The sequence below is a fragment of the Oncorhynchus keta genome, chromosome 13 (assembly GCF_023373465.1).
Source record: "Oncorhynchus keta strain PuntledgeMale-10-30-2019 chromosome 13, Oket_V2, whole genome shotgun sequence".
Lineage (NCBI taxonomy): Eukaryota > Metazoa > Chordata > Actinopteri > Salmoniformes > Salmonidae > Oncorhynchus > Oncorhynchus keta.
In genome coordinates this window covers 27742310-27765098 of record NC_068433.1, presented here as the reverse complement: position 1 = coordinate 27765098, position 22789 = coordinate 27742310, and the positions used below count along the sequence as shown (strand labels likewise).

At 45.6% G+C, this 22789-nt stretch overlaps 2 protein-coding genes across 2 annotated transcripts; one reads left to right on the top strand and one right to left on the bottom strand.

Annotated features, from left to right (window-relative positions):
* Nucleotides 1–10: 10 nt before the first annotated feature.
* coq4 (coenzyme Q4 homolog (S. cerevisiae)) lies at nt 11–6764 on the top strand. The gene is made up of 7 exons (XM_035775954.2): nt 11–161; nt 2942–3094; nt 3629–3725; nt 3862–3964; nt 4058–4187; nt 4276–4369; nt 5055–6764. Exons 1-7 carry the CDS (start codon nt 29–31, stop codon nt 5245–5247), a joined length of 903 nt encoding a protein of 300 aa, XP_035631847.2. The 5' UTR covers nt 11–28; the 3' UTR covers nt 5248–6764.
* A 4004-nt stretch (nt 6765–10768) lies between these two features.
* Nucleotides 10769–20734, bottom strand: bspry (B-box and SPRY domain containing). Its single transcript, XM_035776949.2, has 5 exons — nt 20441–20734; nt 17334–17432; nt 16954–17184; nt 12161–12245; nt 10769–12018 (listed from the first exon to the last, which is right to left on the bottom strand). Exons 1-5 carry the CDS (start codon nt 20732–20734, stop codon nt 11483–11485), a joined length of 1245 nt encoding a protein of 414 aa, XP_035632842.1. The 3' UTR covers nt 10769–11482.
* Between the last annotated feature and the right edge of the window lie 2055 nt (nt 20735–22789).

Below are 22789 nucleotides of genomic sequence, written 5' to 3'. Positions count from 1 at the left end.
TGCCCTTTTCAACACTCTTTTAACCGTCATGACACGTCATCACGTCCGCTTCATTTTTGGTAAAAGGCGCATGTGCCAGCTAGCGCACAACAAAGAAATGTTGCGTTCACTCCTCGTTTCAAGTCGAAGAAGCCCTGGTAGGGGCGCGTTTATATTCGAAGGTATGCAAGTGAGACTGTATTGTAACTAAATAACCATGGACAATATATATTTCGATAATTAGAGAATGATAATGTATTATTTGTTTTATTTAGCTATAAGGTCGTATAGTAGCGGTTAGCGGAGTGTACCACAACTCCACATTAGGGGGTTCTCCATTATATCACTTCACAGAACTAGCGCTAATAAATAGGGCAAACCAAATTGGTTTTCCCCTACTCATCTGTAGATCTACCGCGCAGATCTACCGCGCAGACTAGACCAGGGTTTCTCAAGCGAGACACATCCCAACTACAGCTACCAGATGTATTATCCTGCTCAAATATTAGACTATAAATAGTACCTTACTATTATATTTATGCTAAGATTTTGGCATCATTTACTTTATATTCGTATTCTTATTTTATTTCTTATTGTTGTAGCATTTTCGAGAAGGAACCTGCAACTATTCATTTCGTTGGGCGATGCATACCGTACATATCCTGTACATAAAGTACGACTAATAAAACTTGAAACAAGAAGTGCTCAGAGTACTTTCAGGGGTTCCCTGAAAAAGCAGGGATAAAATGAACTAAATGACAATAACTGCAGCAATGCCAAATTACCTATAATGGAAGAACTGTTTGACAAACAGTTTTGCAATTTTATATTTCGAGTGTCGACAATTAATTTTGGCCTCACATTGTATTCTTAAAAATGTGTAGGGTTCCCTAGAAAAGGGTACAGTGGGCCGAGTACCCCTTGGACTAGACTCTGTATTGATTACTTATTCATTGCCATATGATCTCCTGAAGCCAAAGGAAAAACTCCTATCACAACTCACTGGGCACACACTGGTTTGTCACATGAACCTTAGCCTAAGGTACCTTAGCGTGAAATGCATACTTACAAGCCCTTAACCAACAATGCAGAATTTTCCAATGTAAATATTTGTTAATAAAATACAAATGTAAGAAAAATAAGCTAGTTAAAGCTCCGCCTTATCTCAGCTCACTGGTCACGATGGCAACACCCATCCGTAGCACGCGCTCCAGCAGGTGTATCTCACTGATCATCCCTAAAGCCAACACCTCATTTGGCCGCCTTTCGTTCCAGTACTCTGCTGCCTGTGACTGGAACGAATTGCAAAAATCGCTGAAGTTGGAGACTTTTATCTCCTTCACCAACTTCAAACATCAGCTATCCGAGCAGTTTAACTAGGGATCGCTGCAGCTGTACATAGTCTATAGGTAAATAGCTCAAATTTTTCACCTACCTCATTCCCATACTATTTTTTATACTGTTTTTATTTATTTACTTTTCTGCTCTCAAACATTTGCACACCAATATGTTTTTATTTATTTACTTTTCTGCTCTTTTGCACACTGTATCTCTACCTGTACATGCCCATCTGATCATTTATCACTCCAGTGTTAATCTGCAAATTTGTATTATTCGCCTACCTCCTCATGCCTTTTGCACACATTGTATATAGACTGCCCATTTTTTTCTAATGTGTTATTGACTTGCTAATTGTTTACTCCATGTGTAACTCTGTGTTGTCTGTTCACACTGCTATGCTTTATCTTGGCCAGGTCGCAGTTGCAAATGAGAACTTGTTCTCAACTAGCCTATCTGGTTAAATAAAGGTGAAAAAAAAAAAAAAGTGGCACAATAAAATAACAATAACAAGGCTATATACATGAGGTACCGGTACCGAGTCAATATGCGGGGGTACATACTATTCGAGGTAATTGGGGTAATATGTACTGTACATGTAGGTAGGAGTAAAGTGACTATGCATAGATAATAAACAGCGAGGCGCAGCAGTGTAAAAAAAGGGGTCAATGCAAACAGTCCGGTGGCCATTTGATGAACTGTTTAGAAGTCTTATGGCTTCGGGGTAGAAGCTGTTAAGGAGCCTTTTGGACCTAGACTTGGCGCTCCGATACCGCCTGCCGTGCGGCACCAGAAAGTGCTGGCTATGACTAGGATGGCTGGTGTATTTGACCATTTTTTGGGGGGCCTTCCTCTGACACCGCCTGGTATAGAGGTCTTGGATGGCAGGAAGCTTGGCCCCAGTGATGTACTGGGCCATACGCATTACCCTCCGTAGCACCTTGCGGTCGAATGCCGAGTAATTGCCATACCAAGCGGTGATGCAAACAATCAGGATACTCTCAATGGTGCAGCTGTAGAACTGTTTGAGCATCTGAGAACCCATGCCAAGTCTATTCAGTTTCCTGAGGGGATGTTGTTGTGCCCTATTCATGACTGTCTTGGTGTGTTTGTACTAGGATAGTTTGTTAGTGATGTGGACGCCAAGGAACTTGAAGCTCTCGACCCGCTCCACTATAGCCCTGGGATTGTGCTCGGCCCCCTTTTTCCTGTAGTCCACTATCAGCTCTTTGGTCTTGCTCATGTTGAGGTAGATGTTGTCCTGGCACCACACTGACACGTTTCTGACCTCCTCCCTGTAGGCTGTCTCATCATTGTTGGTGATCAGGCCTACCACCGTTGTGTCGTCGGCAAACTTAATTATGGTGTTGGAGTTTCCTGTAGTCCACTATCAACTCTTTTGTCTTGTGTTGAACCGTTGAATTACGTTGAACTAATGTGGACTAGATGTTGAATTGGCGTATGTGCACAGTTTGAAGGTGTTTACTGGAAACAGAGCACTGGAAACCACCTGTGGTCCCATGATCTCTCAGTACTAAGGTCACTACAGTATTAATACCATGTCCTGATGGGATGTACATGTGTACTCTACTGTATGTCTGATGCTGTTTGGTGTCACCCACAGCCCTTTGTGTCCGGCAGCATCACCATGGCGTGGACTCTGCAGACGTGCAGTATGACGGACTGTACCCAGGCCACATCCCCACCAGCCCCATCCAGAAAGCCCTGTTGGCTGTCGGCTCCGGGGTGGCAGCCCTGCAAGACCCCTACAGACATGGTGAGAGGGATGCCCACTTCCAGTTGTGATACTTTCATATGGTCATTTTGCATCTGTAAGGACTTTGGCATGCTTAACTGTTCTTACAGAACTTAACTGTTCTTACTTTCCTTTCTTTTGCAGAACATTTGTGGGTAGGCTGCATTCACCTTATGTTCACTGCATCTAAATCTTTTTGATTACTTTATCCTTCCTAGGTATTCTTAAAGAGGTGGGGTTTTGCATTTGAAACTCAAACTATTTGAATGAGTTTCATTACGCACAGTACACAATACCATGCAGGGTTATTTAATGGTTGTCATGTGTCATTTAGATCCCTAGTTATCAAGGTGTGGAAAACACTGACATTTTAGAAAAACAAGAAACTAAAAGAGTCGTAGATGTTATTTTGATTTAAACAAGTCCTTGAAATATAAATTATTCAAAAGGGTGAGAAATAACTTGAAAGTGACTCTTGGTGTAACATACTGTGCTGCATTTTCTCAATAAAAAGTACCACATTTCTCTTCACTATAAGCCGTGTTCCCCATGTAGACATGGTGGCAGTGCTGGGAGAGACGACAGGACACCTGGCCCTGATGACGCTTCGGGATCGAATGAGAGGAGACCCTGAGGGCTATACCATTCTAACGTATGCCACAACTTCTGCTGTCTATCTCACTATGTTCCCCCTGAAATATACATCTCTATGATTTTAAATAAGTTGTGTGTACAATTGCTTGTCTGTGAATGCTCATGTGTGCATGTTTCACCTATTTCTGTGTAAGTGAGCGCCCACGGATCAGACTATCCACATTGCATCTGTCCAAGATGGCTTCCCTTCCAGATGGATCCTTTGGGAGAGAGTACCTGCGCTTCCTTGAGGACAATGTGAGTTTGTGAAGGACATAATGGATCTCTTTATAGAGGAAGCGTAGTGGTTATTTGCCAATCCTCGTATCCCTCTACTTCTCTCTTTCTCAGAGGGTGACCCCTGACTCGAGGGTGAATGTGAAATTTGTGGATAATGAGGAGTTGGCGTACGTCATGCAGCGGTACCGAGAAGTCCACGATTTACTGCACACCTTACTAGGCATGCCCACTAACATGCTGGGTGAGTCTGGGGAAAGGGGATTCACTGAGAGTATTGGTATTAGTGTGTTTCACTACATGTATTTTCTTTCTCACTTCCTCAAACTCAGGTGAAGTGGCAGTAAAGTGGTTTGAGGCTGCTCAAACTGGCCTGCCCATGTGCATCCTGGGAGCAGCGTTGGGACCGCTCCGTCTGTCCACAAGGTGCTCCCCATCAGGCTCTCTTATTCATACTGTATGTAGTGATATAAACCAGGGGCCTTTTCAGGAGACTGACTGTCTGCCATGTTGAATAGGAAGTAGTCTTGACTCTACTCGGTACATTTCTGCAATGTTTATTGAATACATCCCAAGATTTATCTGTGATGTCATCAGTTTCCAGGAAGTTGTACTGTATATTCTAAGGGAGACTGGTGGTAAATGGAACATACACTTCCTGGACACCTCTGATATTTGGTAATCAATCACACACCTGAGCAGCACCCTGAGGTGTAAAGAGAACTGACATTTAGGTGGATGACTTCCTTCAGGGAACTAAGACAATATAGTTGGTTTATTTGCAAGTGTCACAGAGCTAGTTGAGCTAGTTATATTCAACACAATGTAGTTATTGACTGAAAGGAATGGAACTCTGTCTTCTGAAAGAATTACAGTTCACACATATTGTTTTTCTGGAAGGGAAGTCTAGTTTCCTTCCTGGCTGAAAAACATCCCCCATGTGTGTGGAAACTAATACTTACTGAAAGTGTCATCATGATTTTTCTGAGTATTGGTTTTGACTGTAAATTATTTCTGCTCTGTAATACAATAACCATTGACATCACAGTCTGGTATTTGTACAGCGAAGCAGTTATTACGGCCTGATTGTTTGCTTGTGCCGCTCCCGCAGTCGTCTGGAGCCCTTGGTGACGTCACTGGGACCGTGGGCTGTGAGGAATGGCCGGCAGGCCCGCTGTGTCTTCAGCATCTTCTACGAGCGCCGCTGGGAGCAGAGTCTGGAGGACCTGAGAAAGGAGCTGAACATCGAGCCTCCCCCGCACACCATCACGGCCACCAGCCAGAAAGCCACATTAGATTCTTAGCACTGACCTCGAATGTCAGAGGTCACTGTACAACCAGATGGGACAGAATGCAGGGACTCTTTGGAGGGATGTCATACAGTAATTTAGGCATTGTATGTGGAGTGACTGAGTCACGGCAATTGTGTCAAGCTTCCCCCATGATTTCAAGTGAAGGAAGAAAAGGCCAATATTCACAGTGGGTGCAGAGGATTACCAGAGGGCTGGATGCAATTTTCACCATGGCACGGATACACATGATTATTCGAATATGGCACATATTAGTTAATTATTGCATTCTATCCATGCTACCTGAGACATGAAACAGACAAGTTGGAGGGCATGCAGTAGGGCATACAGATAGGTCAGATCGTATTGATCACATACAGATGGTTAGCAGATGTTATTGCGAGTATAGCGAAATGCTTGTGCTTCTAGTTCCGACGCACAAGCATTACGATCTGACCTATCTGCATGCCCTCCCACTTGTCTGTTTCATGCCTCAGGTAGCATGGATAGAATGCAATAATTGACTAATATGTGCCATGTTGGAATAATTATGTGTGAAGTATGGTGAAACTTGCACTCCTGGGAGGGCATACATGCAATTTGCCTAAATGGAAACACCTCTTCATTTTTATTGGACACTGTAGCAATGTTTTTGTGAAAAACTGTATTTGTTGTTTTTAAAAGTCACCTTGACCTAGAGAGATTTACACCGTTACCAAATCATCACAACAGGGTAAGCCTACACAAAACAGCCCTTATTTGTAGTGGTTGCTAAAAATCCCCTATGGTGGAAAAACGATTGGAACCTTTTCCCTGTTGGACAGTTGGTTTTTATGGGCATTATGGCTCATACTGTGGTACTCTGTTCTACTATATCTGCCATTTCCATTACACATGTCACAATGACTCAATATAAACCTACCTATTGAGTGCAAGGCACTTTTTGTACTACCTTGTTGAGGATCTTGTAGGTCATGGCTAAATGGGATAAAATACAGCTTTTGTAAAATGAATGCCTAAATGTGATTTTATTTGCATGTTAGCTAACCTGAACCCTAACGCTTTTCCTGAGATCTTAACCTAATTCACCTAATCTGCTATGTTAATTATCCTAACCTGCTAATAAAAGTAACAAAAGCTGTAGGCTACATATCCCATCTAGTCAAAACCGGTTCTTGTATTAGGCCTACCAGCTGGTATTCTTCAACCACCTAATCATCACAAGGCTAGGCAGACCGAGGACAAGGGAGAGCATGTTGCTGGCAGTTAGGCTATGTGAGGTGGAAGTGAGTAGTTATTTAGTCATCAATTGATGACTGTTGATAGAAACAAATAATGTCTGGTATCAGTAAAACACTAAGACGTCATTTTTTAAATATCTGACATAGCCCCATTGGTATCACACATGGCACATTTACTGTAAAGAATGGCTGTCGTAATGTGTTTTATATGTATTCATGATGAGCACAGGGCTGTTCATGTATCTCGGGGGTGAGATGTGTCGCTCATCAATAAATGCTTTGCACATTGTTGATGCCCGTTTCAATGACTGGGATGAGTACAGTAGTACAGCATTATGAAAAGACTAAAGGCTCTATTCAATCAGATCTGCTTTAGCCAAGGTCATTTGACTCTGATGTGTGCCACAGAAAGTATTTGACTCAAGTGACAAAATTAAGGAAATTAGAGGGGGGATTTCGCCAAGGCCATTTTCTTGCCTGCCTTCTAATTTCCTTAATTTTGTGGCTAGAGTCAAATACTTTCTGTGTGGCACACATCAGAGTAAAATACTTTATGTAGAACAAACTTCACGTCAGGATAGGAAAGCGAAATGAATCATTTGTGTATGTGTGTTATATTTAACATAGAGGGAGTAAAATGTAGGCAAGCAATAAACATTTCAGAACAACGACTAGTCGAATAAGACATGGGAAAGATGACGGATTTTGGAAAAGAGATTTATATACAGACTAATACACTTGAAACAAATAGCCAAACCGAAAACTACAGACATTTCTTAGTGCCTCCACCGCGATCAAACCGCCATAAACCTGTTTTTATTATTATTATTTTTTATTTCAACGTTATTTAACCAGGTAGGCTAATTGAGAACAACTTCTCATTTACAACTGCGACCTGGCCAAGATAAAGCAAAGCCGTTTGACACATACAACAACACAGAGTTACACATGGAATAAACAAACATACAGTCAATAATAGAGTAGAAAAAGTCTATATACAGTGTGTGCAAATGAGGTAAGATAAGGGAGGTAAGGCAATAAATAGGCCATGGTGGCGAAGTAATTACAATATAGCAATTGAACACTGGAATGGTAGATGTGCAGAAGATGAATGTGCAAGTAGAGATACTGAGACTGAACTCAATCAGAGAAGTGGTTGGTGAACCAGGCGAGGCAATCATTTGAGAAACCAAGGCTGTTGAGTCTGCTGATAAGAATGTGGTGATTGACAGAGTCGAAAGCCTTGGCCAGGTCGATGAATGCGGCTGCACAGTGTTGTCTCTTATTGATGGCGGTTATGATATCGTTTAGGACCTTGAGTGTGGATGAGGTGCACCCATGACCAGCTCTGAAACCAGATTGCATAGCGGAGAAGGTACGGTGGGATTCGAAATGGTTGTTAATCTGTTTGTTAACTTGGCTTTCGAAGATCTTAGAAAGGCAGGGTAGGATAGATTTTGGTCTGTAGCAGTTTGCGTCTAGAGTGTCTCCCCCTTTGAAGAGGGGGAAGACCGCGGCTGCTTTCCAATCTTTGGGAATCTCAGACGATACAAAAGAGGTTGAACAGGCTAGTAATAGGGGTTGCAACAATTTCGGCAGATAATTTTAGAAAGAGAGGGTCCAGATTGTCTAGCCCGGCTGATTTGTAGGGGTCCAGATTTTTCAGCTCTTTCAGAACATCAGCTATCTGGATTTGGGTGAAGGAGAAATGGGGAGGCTTGGGAGTGTTGCTGTGGGGGGTGCAGGGCTGTTGACCGGGGTAGGGGTAGCCAGGTGGAAAACATCGCCAGCCATAGACAAATGCTCCTTAAAATTCTCAATTATCGGTGGTGACAGTGTGTCCTAGCCTCAGTGCAGTGGGCAGCTGGGAAGAGGTGCTCTTATTCTCCATAGACTTTACAGTGTCCCATAACGTTTTTGAGTTTATGCTACAGGATGCATGGGTCATCTGTGTGTTCACCCGCACCCACCTGCAATTGACAATAACACATATGCAACTGCCCAACTTTTGGCTATGTGAAAAGTGAAAATCTGAGGCCGGCACCCGACCCTAACCCGCTAATATAGAAAATGTGCTGTAGGCTACAGTCACTTGGAAAATTCCAGAAAATAAAGGAATGGCTCAAGAAGCTTCTGATAGGCTAATTGGCGTAATTTGAGTCAATTGGACGTGTACCTGTGGATGTATTTCAAGGCCTACCTTCAAACTCAGTGCCTCTTTGATTGACATCATGGGAAAATCAATAGAAAACAGTCAAGACCTCAGAAAAAAAGATTGTAGACCTCCACAAGTCTGGTTCATCCTTGGGAGCAATTTCCAAACACCTGAAGGTACCACGTTCATCTGTTCAAAGAATAGTACACAAGTATAAACACCATGGGACCACACAGCCATCATACCGCTCAGGAAGGAGACTCATTCTGTCTCCTAGAGATGAATGTGCTTTGGTGCAAATCAATCCCAGAACAACAGCAAAGGACCCTGTGAAGATGCTGGAGGAAAAAGGTACAAATATAACTATTTCCACAATAAAACGAGTCCTTTATCGACATAACCTGAAAGGCCTCTCAGCAATGAAGAAGCCAATGCTCCAAAACCGCCATAAAATAGCCAGACTATGGTTTGCAACTGCACATGGGGACAAAGATTGTACTTTTTTTGAGAAATGTCCTCTGGTCTGATGAAACAAAAATAGAACTGTTTGTCCATAATGACCATCATTATGTTTGGAGGAAAAATGGGGAGGCTTGCAAGCCGAAGAACACCATCCCAACCGTGAAGCACAGTTGTAGTAGCATCATGTTGTGGGGGTGCTTTGCTGCAGGAGGGACTGGTGCACTTCACTAACTAGGTGGCATCATGAGGCAGGATAATGATGTGGATATATTGAAGCAACATCTCAAGACATCAGTCAGGAAGTTAAAGCTTGGTCGCAAATGGACAATGACTCCAAGTATACTTCCAAAGTTGTGGCAAAATGGCTTAAGGACAACAAAGTCAAGGTATTGGAGAGGCCAAAACAAAGCCCTGACCTCAATTCTATAGAAAATGTGTGGGCAGAATTGAAAAGGCGTGTGCGAGCAAGGAGGCCTTGAAACCTGATTCAGTTACACCAGCTCTGTCAGTAGGAATGGGCCAAAATTCACTTATTGTGGGAAGCTTGTAGAAGGCTACCTAAATCGTTTGACCCAAGTTAAACAATTTAAAGGCTATGGTACCAAATAGTAATGGAGTGTATGTAAACTTCTGACCCACTGAGAATGTGATGAAATAAATAATAGCTGAAATTAATAATTATCTCTACTATTATTCTGACATTTCACATACTTAACATAAAGTGGTGATCCTAACTGACCTAAGATGGGGCATTTTTACTCGGGTTAAATGTCAGGAATGTAAACTTCTGACTTCAACTTTATTTGTTGCCCTAGATTAGAAGACTAAATAAACCCATGCTCCCCAGAATGTCATAAATGATAGAGTGAATGCTTCAATCTAGTTGACATTGGTAAAGTTCTCTGTCATCTTTGTTTCTTTTAACGAGCAACGACAAATCAATATTTCTCCACAAGTAGAGTTTCACAATCATCACACATAACATAGTCGGAACTGTTATCCTCTTTTAAAATTTCACCAAGCAATACTTTTCACAGCTTTTCTCTTATTTAATTAAACTCTGACATTGTCCATTTTGCCTCCATAACTTTTTCTGCCCGTTCCCAATAACATTTGGCGATTGGCGCGCATACAGGCACACGCTTTGATCACACCAACAGTGTTACATTTTGGTACACCAGAATTACATTCATTTCCAATGAAACGCTGCATTTGCCATGCAGCATTGTGTTGCAGAGGCAGTTGCGCAGACGGCTTTACAGAAATGGTAGCAGAAGGTGAATGTTGAAGTTTTGTTGCATACATATCCTGATGCTGTGTACTACTTTGTGCAATGACACTGACAGTCTCATTGCACAAAATAGTACACAGCATCATCAGGATATATGTATGCAACAAAAATTCAACATTCACCTTCTGCTACCACTTCTGTCAAGCCATCACACCTAACGCACTGCAACTGCCTCTGCAACGCAACCAAAATACAATGACGCTTGCGCTGTCGGTGTGATCGCAGCCTTAAATTTAGGCTTACGCACTAATGCCAGATAGCCTAAAGCGTAAATGTAGCCTATAGACATAAATTGCACAAGACTTAAACATTTATGGATTTTTTGTAAGGTATTGTTTTCTCTTTATTCAACCCTTTAACCGCAGGGATTGCGGGTTACAAGTCAACCTTCGCATCACTATGACACTACATTGCCCCCTGCTGTTCATTTTTAGACTATCTCTTGCATTGAGTTTCATTAATTTTCTTCCCATTGACGGATGGATGGAAAGTAGGATGTGAGTTTCAATAGTCATACATTGCACATCAGACAATTAACAAATATTTGTATGCGTATGGATCAACCATTCCTTCAGACAGGTGTCGGTTTTAAAAGATAGAAAAGGTATCAAACAGTCACTTAACTTACAGTAAATTATCATAACATATAATAACAGAAATATAAATAGCATACTCCTATATCTCAAATGACTACAGTATGACTCATTAGGACTACTGTATAATTTGATCAAGAGACTCATACAGAAATCTCTACAGATTCATTACTTCAGATTAAAATAAACAAAGAATAAATTAGAAATATATCTCCCATCAAAAAACCTTCTGCATACCTATTCAATGCAGAGAGACATAGGGGCCTAAATTTGGCCAATTTGATTACATTCAAATAAATTGTGAAGCTTTGATAGTATTCTATTAGTAGGATGTACAAATATTATAAGTAATTCAGTATCATTTTATCAGCAGGTGTAATGTCATACTACTTGTTGTAAGCATTAATGAGCCCTTTCACTGTTATATTATCAACTCATATGATATGCCTTATGAAAGTGTTACCCGTAATTCTATATCATTGACACTTCAGTTACAGTACTTCAGAGGTCAGTGCAGTATGCTGACACTGCGGTCAGCCACAGCAAATGCTGGCAGCAGCGGGCCACTAAAGGCGTGTCTGACCGAATGCAACACAGCACTGGAGTCTGGGTCATAAAATATCAGGGTCTGACTAGGCCAGTCCAGGAGTAGCCCTAGACTCTTGGGCTTGTGGACCACATGCAGGGGTGTGTTCTTCCCCGCATGGCAGAAGGAGAAGTCCCCATTGTATTTGGAGAGCACCCAGGACTGGATGTTGTAGCCCAGGTGGGAGTCGTTGCCCGAGTCCTTGCGCCCCATGCTGGAGTAGCATACCCCCACCTTGAAGGCCCCGCTCTCACCCATGTCAATCACCCAGCTGTGGGTGCCGGAGGAGATGGCCAGGGTGCCCAGCGCATTGGGCCAGCAGTCGAAGCGCGCTGGGTTGTAGGGCGGGGACTGGCGTGACCACTTAGGCAGGAAGGTCAGAGTGCAAAGGTCTTCTGAGAGGGAAAGTGCGGAGCTGACAGTACGCTGGTCAAATGTCAGATTTGCTGAACCATAAGCTTAAGAGAGAGAGGGAAGAGAAGAGTGTATTTTTATTCAGAATTAATTAAGCACTTATTGCCAGTTGTTCAGACACTAACTACAACTATTTGAAACTACTGTATCCTGAACTATAAGTTGCCCTGGCCTGTATCATGTTACCAGTTGGTCCCAGCAGTATGGCGCTGGCCCACAGGCCCCTCATGAGTTTGCTGTCAGAGGGGGAAGACCGCGGCTGCTTTCCAATCTTTGGGAATCTCAGACGATACGAAAGAGGTTGAACAGGCTAGTGATAGGGGCTGCAACAATTTCTGTTAGAAATTTCTGTTAGAAAAAGCTAGCCTTTGCTTCCCTATCTGCCTGTTCCTAACTGCCTCACATGCATTGGTTCCTAACTTCCCTGAAAAGTTGCATATCACAGAGGCTATTCGATACTAATGCAGTACGCCACAGGATGTTTTTGTGCTGGTCAAGGGCAGTCAGGTGTGGAGAGAACCATGGGCTATATCTGTTCCTGGTTCTACATTTTTTGAACGGGGCATGCTTATTTAAGATGGTGAGGAAAGCACTTTTAAAGAATAACCAGGCATCCTCTACTGTCGGAATGAGGTCAATATCCTTCCAGGATACCTGGGCCAGGTTGATTAGAAAATCCTGCTTGCGGCCTCCCGGGTGGCGCAGTGGTCTAAAGCACTGCATTGCATTGCTAGCTGTGCCACCAGAGACTCTGGGTTCAAGCCCAGGCTCTGTCGCAGCCGGCCGCAACCCGGGAGGTCCATGGGGCGATGCACAATTGGCCTAGCGTCGTCCGGATTAGGGAGGGTTTGGCCGGTAGTGATATCCTTGTCTCATCGTGCAATAGCAACTCCTGTGGCGGGTGTTTCCTTTTTTTTATTTTTAAGACTGCTCTCTGAAGTGTTTTATGGAGTGGTGTTTGACAGTGATTACATTTACATTACATTTAAGTCATTTAGCAGACGCTCTTATCCAGAGCGACTTACAAATTGGTGCATTCACCTTATGACATCCAGTGGAACAGCCACTTTACAATAGTGCATCTAAATCTTTTAAGGGGGGGGTGAGAAGGATTACTTTATCCTATCCTAGGTATTCCTTAAAGAGGTGGGGTTTCAGGTGTCTCCGGAAGGTGGTGATTGACTCCGCTGTCCTGGCGTCGTGAGGGAGTTTGTTCCACCATTGGGGAGCCAGAGCAGCGAACAGTTTTGACTGGGCTGAGCGGGAACTGTACTTCCTCAGTGGTAGGGAGGCGAGCAGGCCAGAGGTGGATGAACGCAGTGCCCTTGTTTGGGTGTAGGGCCTGATCAGAGCCTGGAGGTACTGAGGTGCCGTTCCCCTCACAGCTCCGTAGGCAAGCACCATGGTCTTGTAGCGGATGCGAGCTTCAACTGGAAGCCAGTGGAGAGAGCGGAGGAGCGGGGTGACGTGAGAGAACTTGGGAAGGTTGAACACCAGACGGGCTGCGGCGTTCTGGATGAGTTGTAGGGGTTTAATGGCACAGGCAGGGAGCCCAGCCAACAGCGAGTTGCAGTAATCCAGACGGGAGATGACAAGTGCCTGGATTAGGACCTGCGCCGCTTCCTGTGTGAGGCAGGGTCGTACTCTGCGGATGTTGTAGAGCATGAACCTACAGGAACGGGCCACCGCCTTGATGTTAGTTGAGAACGACAGGGTGTTGTCCAGGATCACGCCAAGGTTCTTAGCGCTCTGGGAGGAGGACACAATGGAGTTGTCAACCGTGATGGCGAGATCATGGAACGGGCAGTCCTTCCCGGGAGGAAGAGCAGCTCCGTCTTGCCGAGGTTCAGCTTGAGGTGGTGATCCGTCATCCACACTGATATGTCTGCCAGACATGCAGAGATGCGATTCGCCACCTGGTCATCAGAAGGGGAAAGGAGAAGATTAATTGTGTGTCGTCTGCATAGCAATGATAGGAGAGACCATGTGAGGTTATGACAGAGCCAAGTGACTTGGTGTATAGCGAGAATAGGAGAGGGCCTAGAACAGAGCCCTGGGGACACCAGTGGTGAGAGCGCATGGTGAGGAGACAGATTCTCGCCACGCCACCTGGTAGGAGCGACCTGTCAGGTAGGACGCAATCCAAGCGTGGGCCGCGCCGGAGATGCCCAACTCGGAGAGGGTGGAGAGGAGGATCTGATGGTTCACAGTATCGAAGGCAGCCGATAGGTCTAGAAGGATGAGAGCAGAGGAGAGAGAGTTAGCTTTAGCAGTGCGGAGCGCCTCCGTGATACAGAGAAGAGCAGTCTCAGTTGAATGACTAGTCTTGAAACCTGACTGATTTGGATCAAGAAGGTCATTCTGAGAGAGATAGCGGGAGAGCTGGCCAAGGACGGCACGTTCAAGAGTTTTGGAGAGAAAAGAAAGAAGGGATACTGGTCTGTAGTTGTTGACATCGGAGGGATCAAGTGTAGGTTTTTTCAGAAGGGGTGCAACTCTCGCTCTCTTGAAGACGGAAGGGACGTAGCCAGCGGTCAGGGATGAGTTGATGAGCGAGGTGAGGTAAGGGAGAAGGTCTCCGGAAATGGTCTGGAGAAGAGAGGAGGGGATAGGGTCGAGCGGGCAGGTTGTTGGGCGGCCGGCCGTCACAAGACGCGAGATTTCATCTGGAGAGAGAGGGAGAAAGAGGTCAGAGCACAGGGTAGGGCAGTGTGAGCAGAACCAGCGGTGTCGTTTGACTTAGCAAACGAGGATCGGATGTCGTCGACCTTCTTTTCAAAATGGTTGATGAAGTCATCTGCAGAGAGGGAGGGGGAGGGGAGGAGGATTCAGGAGGGAGGAGAAGGTGGCAAAGAGCTTCCTAGGGTTAGAGGCAGATGCTTGGAATTTAGAGTGGTAGAAAGTGGCTTTAGCAGCAGAGACAGAGGAGGAAAATGTAGAGAGGAGGGAGCGAAAGGATGCCAGGTCAGCAGGGAGGCGAGTTTTCCTCCATTTCCGCTCGGCTGCCCGGAGCCCTGTTCTGTGAGCTCGCAATGAGTCGTCGAGCCACGGAGCGGGAGGGAGGACCGAGCCGGCCTGGAAGATAGGGGACATAGAGAGTCAAAGGATGCAGAAAGGGAGGAGAGGAGGGTTGAGGAGGCAGAATCAGGAGATAGGTTGGAGAAGGTTTGAGCAGAGGGAAGAGATGATAGGATGGAAGAGGAGAGAGTAGCGGGGGAGAGAGAGCGAAGGTTGGGACGGCGCGATACCATCCGAGTAGGGGCAGTGTGGGAAGTGTTGGATGAGAGCGAGAGGGAAAAGGATACAAGGTAGTGGTCGGAGACTTGGAGGGGAGTTGCAATGAGGTTAGTGGAAGAACAGCATCTAGTAAAGATGAGGTCGAGCGTATTGCCTGCCTTGTGAGTAGGGGGAAGGTGAGATGGTGAGGTCAAAAGAGGAAAGGAGTGGAAAGAAGGAGGCAGAGAGGAATGAGTCAAAGGTAGACGTGGGGAGGTTAAAGTCGCCCAGAACTGTGAGAGGTGAGCCGTCCTCAGGAAAGGAGCTTATCAAGACATCAAGCTCATTGATGAACTCTCCGAGGGGACCTGGAGGGCGATAAATGATAAGGATGTTAAGCTTGAAAGGGCTGGTAACTGTGACAGCATGAAATTCAAAGGAGGCGATAGACAGATGGGTAAGGGGAGAAAGAGAGAATGACCACTTGGGAGAGATGAGTGATGAGGGGTGATGAGCGTTTGACCCATTACGGACACAGGCAATGAGGCAGTGATCGCTGAGATCTGGTTGAAGACAGCAGAGGTGTAGTTGGAGGACAGGTTGGTTAGGATGATATCTATGAGGGTGCCCGTGTTTACGGATTTGGGGTTGTACCTGGTAGGTTCATTGATCATTTGTGTGAGATTGAGGTCATCGAGCTTAGATTGTAGGATGGCCGGGGTGTTAAGCATGTCCCAGTTTAGGTCACCTAACAGCACGAGCTCTGAAGATAGATGGGGGGCAATCAATTCACATATGGTGTCCAGGGCACAGCTGGGGGCAGAAGGTGGTCTATAGCAAGCGGCAACAGTGAGAGACTTGTTTCTGGAAAGGTGGATTTTTAAAAGTAGAATTGTTTGGGCACAGACCTGGATAGCAAGACAGAACTCTGAAGGCGTACTCCGCCCCCTTTGGCAGTTCTATCTTGTCGAAAAATGTTATAGTTAGGGATGGAAATTCCAGGGTTTTTGGTAGTCTTCCTAAGCCAGGATTCAGGGTTGGCAGAGTGTGCTAAAGCAGTGAATAAAATACATTTAGGGAGGAGGCTTCTAATGTTAACATGTATGAAATCAAGGCTTTTACGGTTACAGAAGTCAACAAATTAGAGCACCCGGGGAATGGGAGTGGAGCTAGGCACTGCAGGGCCTGGATTAACCTCTACATCACCAGAGGAACAGAGGAGGAGTAGGATAAGGGTACGACTAAAGGCTATAAGAACTGGTCGTCTAGTACGTTCGGAACAGAGAGTAAAAGGACCAGGTTTCTGGGCACGGTATAATAGATTCAAGGCATAGTGTACAGACAAAGATATGGTAGGATGTGAATACAATGGAGGTAAACCTATGCATTGAGTGAAGATGAGAGAGATATTGTCTCTAGAAACATCATTTAAACCAGGTGAGGTCACTGCATGTGTGGGAGGTGGAACTAAAGAGTTAGCTAAGGCATATTGAGCAGGGCTAGAGGCTCTACACTGAAATAAGGCAATAATTACTAATCAAAACAGCAATGGACAAGGCACATTGACATTTGGGAGAGGCATGCGGGGCCGAGTTATCAATTGGGTCCAGTGAGTAGCTGGACGAGCTGGAGACACGGCGATTCAGACAGCTAGCGGAAGTGCCTTAGAGGGACGTCGCAACGGAAGGAGTCAGTTGTAGCCCCAGTGTATATATAAATCATTGGTCTCTCCCTCCCTACCTGTACCCATCTCCCTTACTCACTGCCAGCTGTATGTCCGGTGTGTTTGTGAGGGTGTGCACCAGACGTGTGCGCGTCTGTGTGAGCATAGCCAGGGCCTGGCCCCAGTGGGCTCTCTGGGTGAGAAGGCACTGCTCTACCCTCTCCTCCTCCCTCTGCACCGCATCCAGCAGCCGCTGTTCCTCCTCCTCCACCGCCTCCCTCACCACACTGACCTGGGCCACCACTTGCTCCCGAGCCCCGCTCGCCTCTACCTGCATGGACACGCAGCAGAGGGCATAGGGGACACAGCAAAAATATTTTTATGGAATCCATTAGATATCTGTGTGTAGAGCTTGCGATTCCAAAGCTGTATGAACTGTAAGCACATAAGGGACAGTGTGAGTGTCACAGGGATGCTCACCTGCAGTGCCCGCTCTTTGGCAGTCAGGGTCTGGTTGATAAAGCGCTCCATGCGCTGGGCCTGCAGCTGCATTTTCTCACATATGTTAACCAGTTGGTTCTGTTCAGGACAACACACACACACACACATTCGGTGACTGGCATAAAACGAGACTGGTGTTGGACTTGAAAACCACAAAGCTGATCAGGTACATTCTCAAAAGCAGGGACCCACTATCCTGATAAGCTTATTCCTGTAGTGCTGAACTGCCATCACCAACATGTCATTGTGTATCCTGAAATAGAAAATAATTTAAATTGATGCTGCCTCTTCCCAACAGCTTGAAACTCTTGTCTCCTCACACCCCATGACACATCTACAGGGGAAACTCCTCAGTCTGGTGTGGGATAAGTGTGGCACACCCTACACACCCACCAGGCATGTGAACACACACTTTCAAAACACAAACCAGCTGACCCTTTGTACTGTCGTACCCCAGGTAACCAAAGATATACTCAGTTTGCCTGTTGCATTCTCACTCCTAACTCTAGGTAAACAAAGTCTCCTGGCCCCATTCACTGTGACCAAGGTCCATATGACGCACAATATGCAGCTTAAATGTAACTGCTCAAAAAGGACATGGTGTTATTAATATGTGGTATATTCTAATGGTATTACTAAATCAAATCAAATCAAATTTATTTATATAGCCCTTCGTACATCAGCTGATATCTCAAAGTGCTGTACAGAAACCCAGCCTAAAACCCCAAACAGCAAACAATGCAGGTGTAAAAGCACGGTGGCTAGGAAAAACTCCCTAGAAAGGCCAAAACCTAGGAAGAAACCTAGAGAGGAACCGGGCTATGTGGGGTGGCCAGTCCTCTTCTGGCTGTGCCGGGTAGAGATTATAACAGAACATGACCAAGATGTTCAAATGTTCATAAATGACCAGCATGGTCGAATAATAATAAGGCAGAACAGTTAAAACTGGAGCAGCAGCACAGTCAGGTGGACTGGGGACAGCAAGGAGCCATCATGTCAGGTAGTCCTGGGGCACGGTCCTAGGGCTCAGGTCCTCCGAGAGAGAGAAAGAAAGAGAGAATTAGAGAGAGCATATGTGGGGTGGCCAGTCCTCTTCTGGCTGTGCCGGGTGGAGATTATAACAGAACGTGGCCAAGATGTTCAAATGTTCATAAATGACCAGCATGGTTGAATAATAGTAAGGCAGAACAGTTGAAACTGGAGCAGCAGCATGGCCAGGTGGACTGGGGACAGCAAGGAGTCCTCATGTCAGGTAGTCCTGGGACATGGTCCTAGGGCCCAGGCCAGTTGAAACTGGAGCAACAGCATGGCCAGGTGGACTGGGGACAGCAAGGAGTCATCATGTCAGGTAGTCCTGGGGCATGGTCCTAGGGCTCAGGTCCTCCGAGAGAGAGAAAGCAAGAGAGAAGGAGAGAATTAGAGAACGCACACTTAGATTCACACAGGACACCGAATAGGACAGGAGAAGTACTCCAGATATAACAAACTGACCCTAGCCCCCGACACATAAACTACTGCAGCATAAATACTGGAGGCTGAGACAGGAGGGGTCAGGAGACACTGTGGCCCCATCCGAGGACACCCCGGACAGGGCCAAACAGGAAGGATATAACCCCACCCACTTTGCCAAAGCACAGCCCCCACACCACTAGAGGGATATCTTCAACCACCAACTTACCATCCTGAGACAAGGCCGAGTATAGCCCACAAAGATCTCCGCCACGGCACAACCCAAGGGGAGGCGCCAACCCAGACAGGATGACCACAACAGTGAATCAACCCACCCAGGTGACGCACCCCCAGGGACGGCACGAGAGAGCCCCAGCAAGCCAGTGACTCAGCCCCGTAACAGGGTTAGAGGCAGAGAATCCCAGTGGAAAGAGGGGAACCGGCCAGGCAAAGACAGCAAGGGCGGTTCGTTGCTCCAGAGCCTTTCCGTTCACCTTCCCACTCCTGGGCCAGACTACACTCAATCATATGACCCACTGAAGAGATGAGTCTTCAGTAAAGACTTAAAGGTTGAGACCGAGTTTGCGTCTCTGACATGGGTAGGCAGACCGTTCCATAAAAATGGAGCTCTATAGGAGAAAGCCCTGCCTCCAGCTGTTTGCTTAGAAATTCTAGGGACAATTAGGAGGCCTGCGTCTTGTGACCGTAGCGTACGTGTAGGTATGTACGGCAGGACCAAATCAGAGAGGTAGGTAGGAGCAAGCCCATGTAATGCTTTGTAGGTTAGCAGTAAAACCTTGAAAACAGCCCTTGCTTTGACAGGAAGCCAGTGTAGAGAGGCTAGCACTGGAGTAATATGATCAAATTTTTTGGTTCTAGTCAGGATTCTAGCAGCCGTATTTAGCACTAACTGAAGTTTATTTAGTGCTTTATCCGGGTAGCCGGAAAATAGAGCATTGCAGTAGTCTAACCTAGAAGTGACAAAAGCATGGATTAATTTTTCTGCATCATTTTTGGACAGAAAGTTTCTGATTTTGCAATGTTACGTAGATGGAAAAAGCTGTCCTCGAAATGGTCTTGATATGTTCTTCAAAAGAGAGATCAGGGTCCAGAGTAACGCCGAGGTCCTTCACAGTTTTATTTGAGACGACTGTACAACCATTAAGATTAATTGTCAGATTCAACAGAAGATCTCTTTGTTTCTTGGAACCTAGAACAAGCATCTCTGTTTTGTCCGAGTTTAATAGTAGAAAGTTTGCAGCCATCCACTTCCTTATGTCTGAAACACATGCTTCTAGCGAGGGCAATTTTGGGGCTTCACCATGTTTCATTGAAATGTACAGCTGTGTGTCATCCGCATAGCAGTGAAAGTTTACATTATGTTTTCGAATAACATCCCCAAGAGGTAAAATATATAGTGAAAACAATAGTGGTCCTAAAACAGAACCTTGAGGAACACCGAAATGTACAGTTGATTTGTCAGAGGACAAACCATTCACAGAGACAAACTGATATCTTTCCGACAGATAAGACCTAAACCAGGCCAGAACATGTCCGTGTAGACCAATTTGGGTTTCCAATCTCTCCAAGAGACTACATCTGGATAATATGATTTCGGGAAAAGTCTGGGCTCTCACCCTAACGCCTGTCACTCTGCTGACCAGGGGTGTCACTGTGTGGCTCTGGCAGGATCCCACTATGGTGCAGTGCAAGCATATAAGTTTCTGCTCGGAGCTGCAGAACCAGTCCAGGTCTGATTCATGTTCCATGCAAAGTTCCGATTCACCCGAGAAGTTTCCGGATTCTGAGTCGGAGGTGGTCACCACTGATGTAGAGGCAGCCTTTCTAGACAACCTGGAGACGACTTTAGCTGACAGAGTTTCATGTTGGTGTACATCCAAGGAGAAGAAAATCGGCTGCTGTAAATCCATATTAAAGTCTCCCGAACTTTCTCAAACTTCCACTCCAGTGTCTGGGTCATCTTGCAAAGGTGACACAGGTGTCAAACCACATGATTCTGGCTCCGCGCTCATGGCACGTCAAATAGCCTACTAGGCTAATAGCAATAGAACGCGACAGGTGGCTTCAGTAGCCAATCTACTGCAGTTATAACACAGGTGTATCAAGGTATAAACACGGAAGTAACACGTACACTAGAGCTGAAAAGCAAGTTTAGCAACAACTGCAACAACGGGGCTGTATCAATGAAAAATAAACTACATGATCGTTTAGCTTTACATGTATTATAGTTTAGTGTAGGCTATATATTTGAATATTGTATAATTCAATAAACAAAATAAGCCTACATTTAGCGTCCTGGAATGGTATAGGCTAGGCCTACATTTCAATTCCGAAAATGTATTTTGAGACTCTTGTGCCGCGTTCAAAACAACTGGGAACTCGGATAAATACGACTGGGAAAAATAGATTTGAACCGTCATCCAACTCGGAATTACAATTTGGGAACTCAGGCCTCTTTCTAGAGTCCCGATTATCTGACCTGAAGATCACTGGCATCACGATTTGACCTCGTATTTTTCCGAGTTCCCAATTGTTTTGCAAGTGGCAACATGACCGAGTTTATGACTTGCAATTTTGAATTGGATGACCATTCAAAGTCCGTGCTTCATTTTTTCGAGTTCCCATTTGTCTTGAACGCACTGAAGTTGGAGATTCCCGAGTTCCCAGTTGTTTTAAAACACAGCAATATGCACATGACTGATTATAACAGGGGTCATTCACTTCATGTGACCTAAACTGGGATATGCTTAACACCCCGGCATTCCTACAATCTAAGCTAGATGCCCTCAATCTCACACAAATCATCAAGGAACCCACCAGGTACAACCCTAACTCTGTAAGCAAGGGCACCCTCATAGACGTCATCCTGACCAACTGGCCCTCCAAATACACCTCCGCTGTCTTCAACCAGGATCTCAGCGACCACTGCCTCATTGCCTGTATCCGCTACGGTGCCGCAGTCAAAAACCACCCCCCATCACTGTCAAACGCTCCCTAAAACACTTCTGTGAGCAGGCCTTTCTAATCGACCTGGCCCGGGTATCCTGGAAGGACATTGACCTCATCCCGTCAGTTGAGGATGCCTGGTCATTCTTTAAGAGTAACTTCCTCACCATTTTAGATAAGCATGCTCCGTTCAAAAAATGCAGAACTAAGAACAGATACAGCCCTTGGTTCACTCCAGACCTGACTGCCCTCGACCAGCACAAAAACATCCTGTGGCGGACTGCAATAGCATCGAACAGTCCCCGCGATATGCAACTGTTCAGGGAAGTCAGGAACCAATACACGCAGTCAGTCAGGAAAGCTAAGGCCAGCTTCTTCAGGCAGAAGTTTGCATCCTGTAGCTCCAACTCCAAAAAGTTCTGGGACACTGTGAAATCCATGGAGAACAAGAGCACCCCCTCCCAGCTGCCCACTGCACTGAGGCTAGGGAACACGGTCACCACCGACAAATCCATGATTATCGAAAACTTCAACAAGCATTTCTCAACGGCTGGCCATGCCTTCCGCCTGGCTACTCCTACCTCGGCCAACAGCTCCGGCCCCCCCGCAGCTCCTCGCCCAAGCCTCTCCAGGTTCTCCTTTACCCAAATCCAGATAGCAGATGTTCTGAAAGAGCTGCAAAACCTGGACCCGTATAAATCAGCTGGGCTTGACAATCTGGACCCTCTATTTCTGAAACTATCCGCCGTCATTGTCGCAACCCCTATTACCAGCCTGTTCAACCTCTCTTTCATATCGTCTGAGATCCCCAAGGATTGGAAAGCTGCCGCAGTCATCCCCCTCTTCGAAGGGGAAGACACCCTGGACCCAAACTGTTACAGACCTATATCCATCCTGCCCTGCCTATCTAAGGTCTTCGAAAGCCAAGTCAACAAACAGGTCACTGACCATCTCGAATCCCACCGTACCTTCTCCGCTATGCAATCTGGTTTCCGAGCCGGTCACTGGTGCACCTCAGC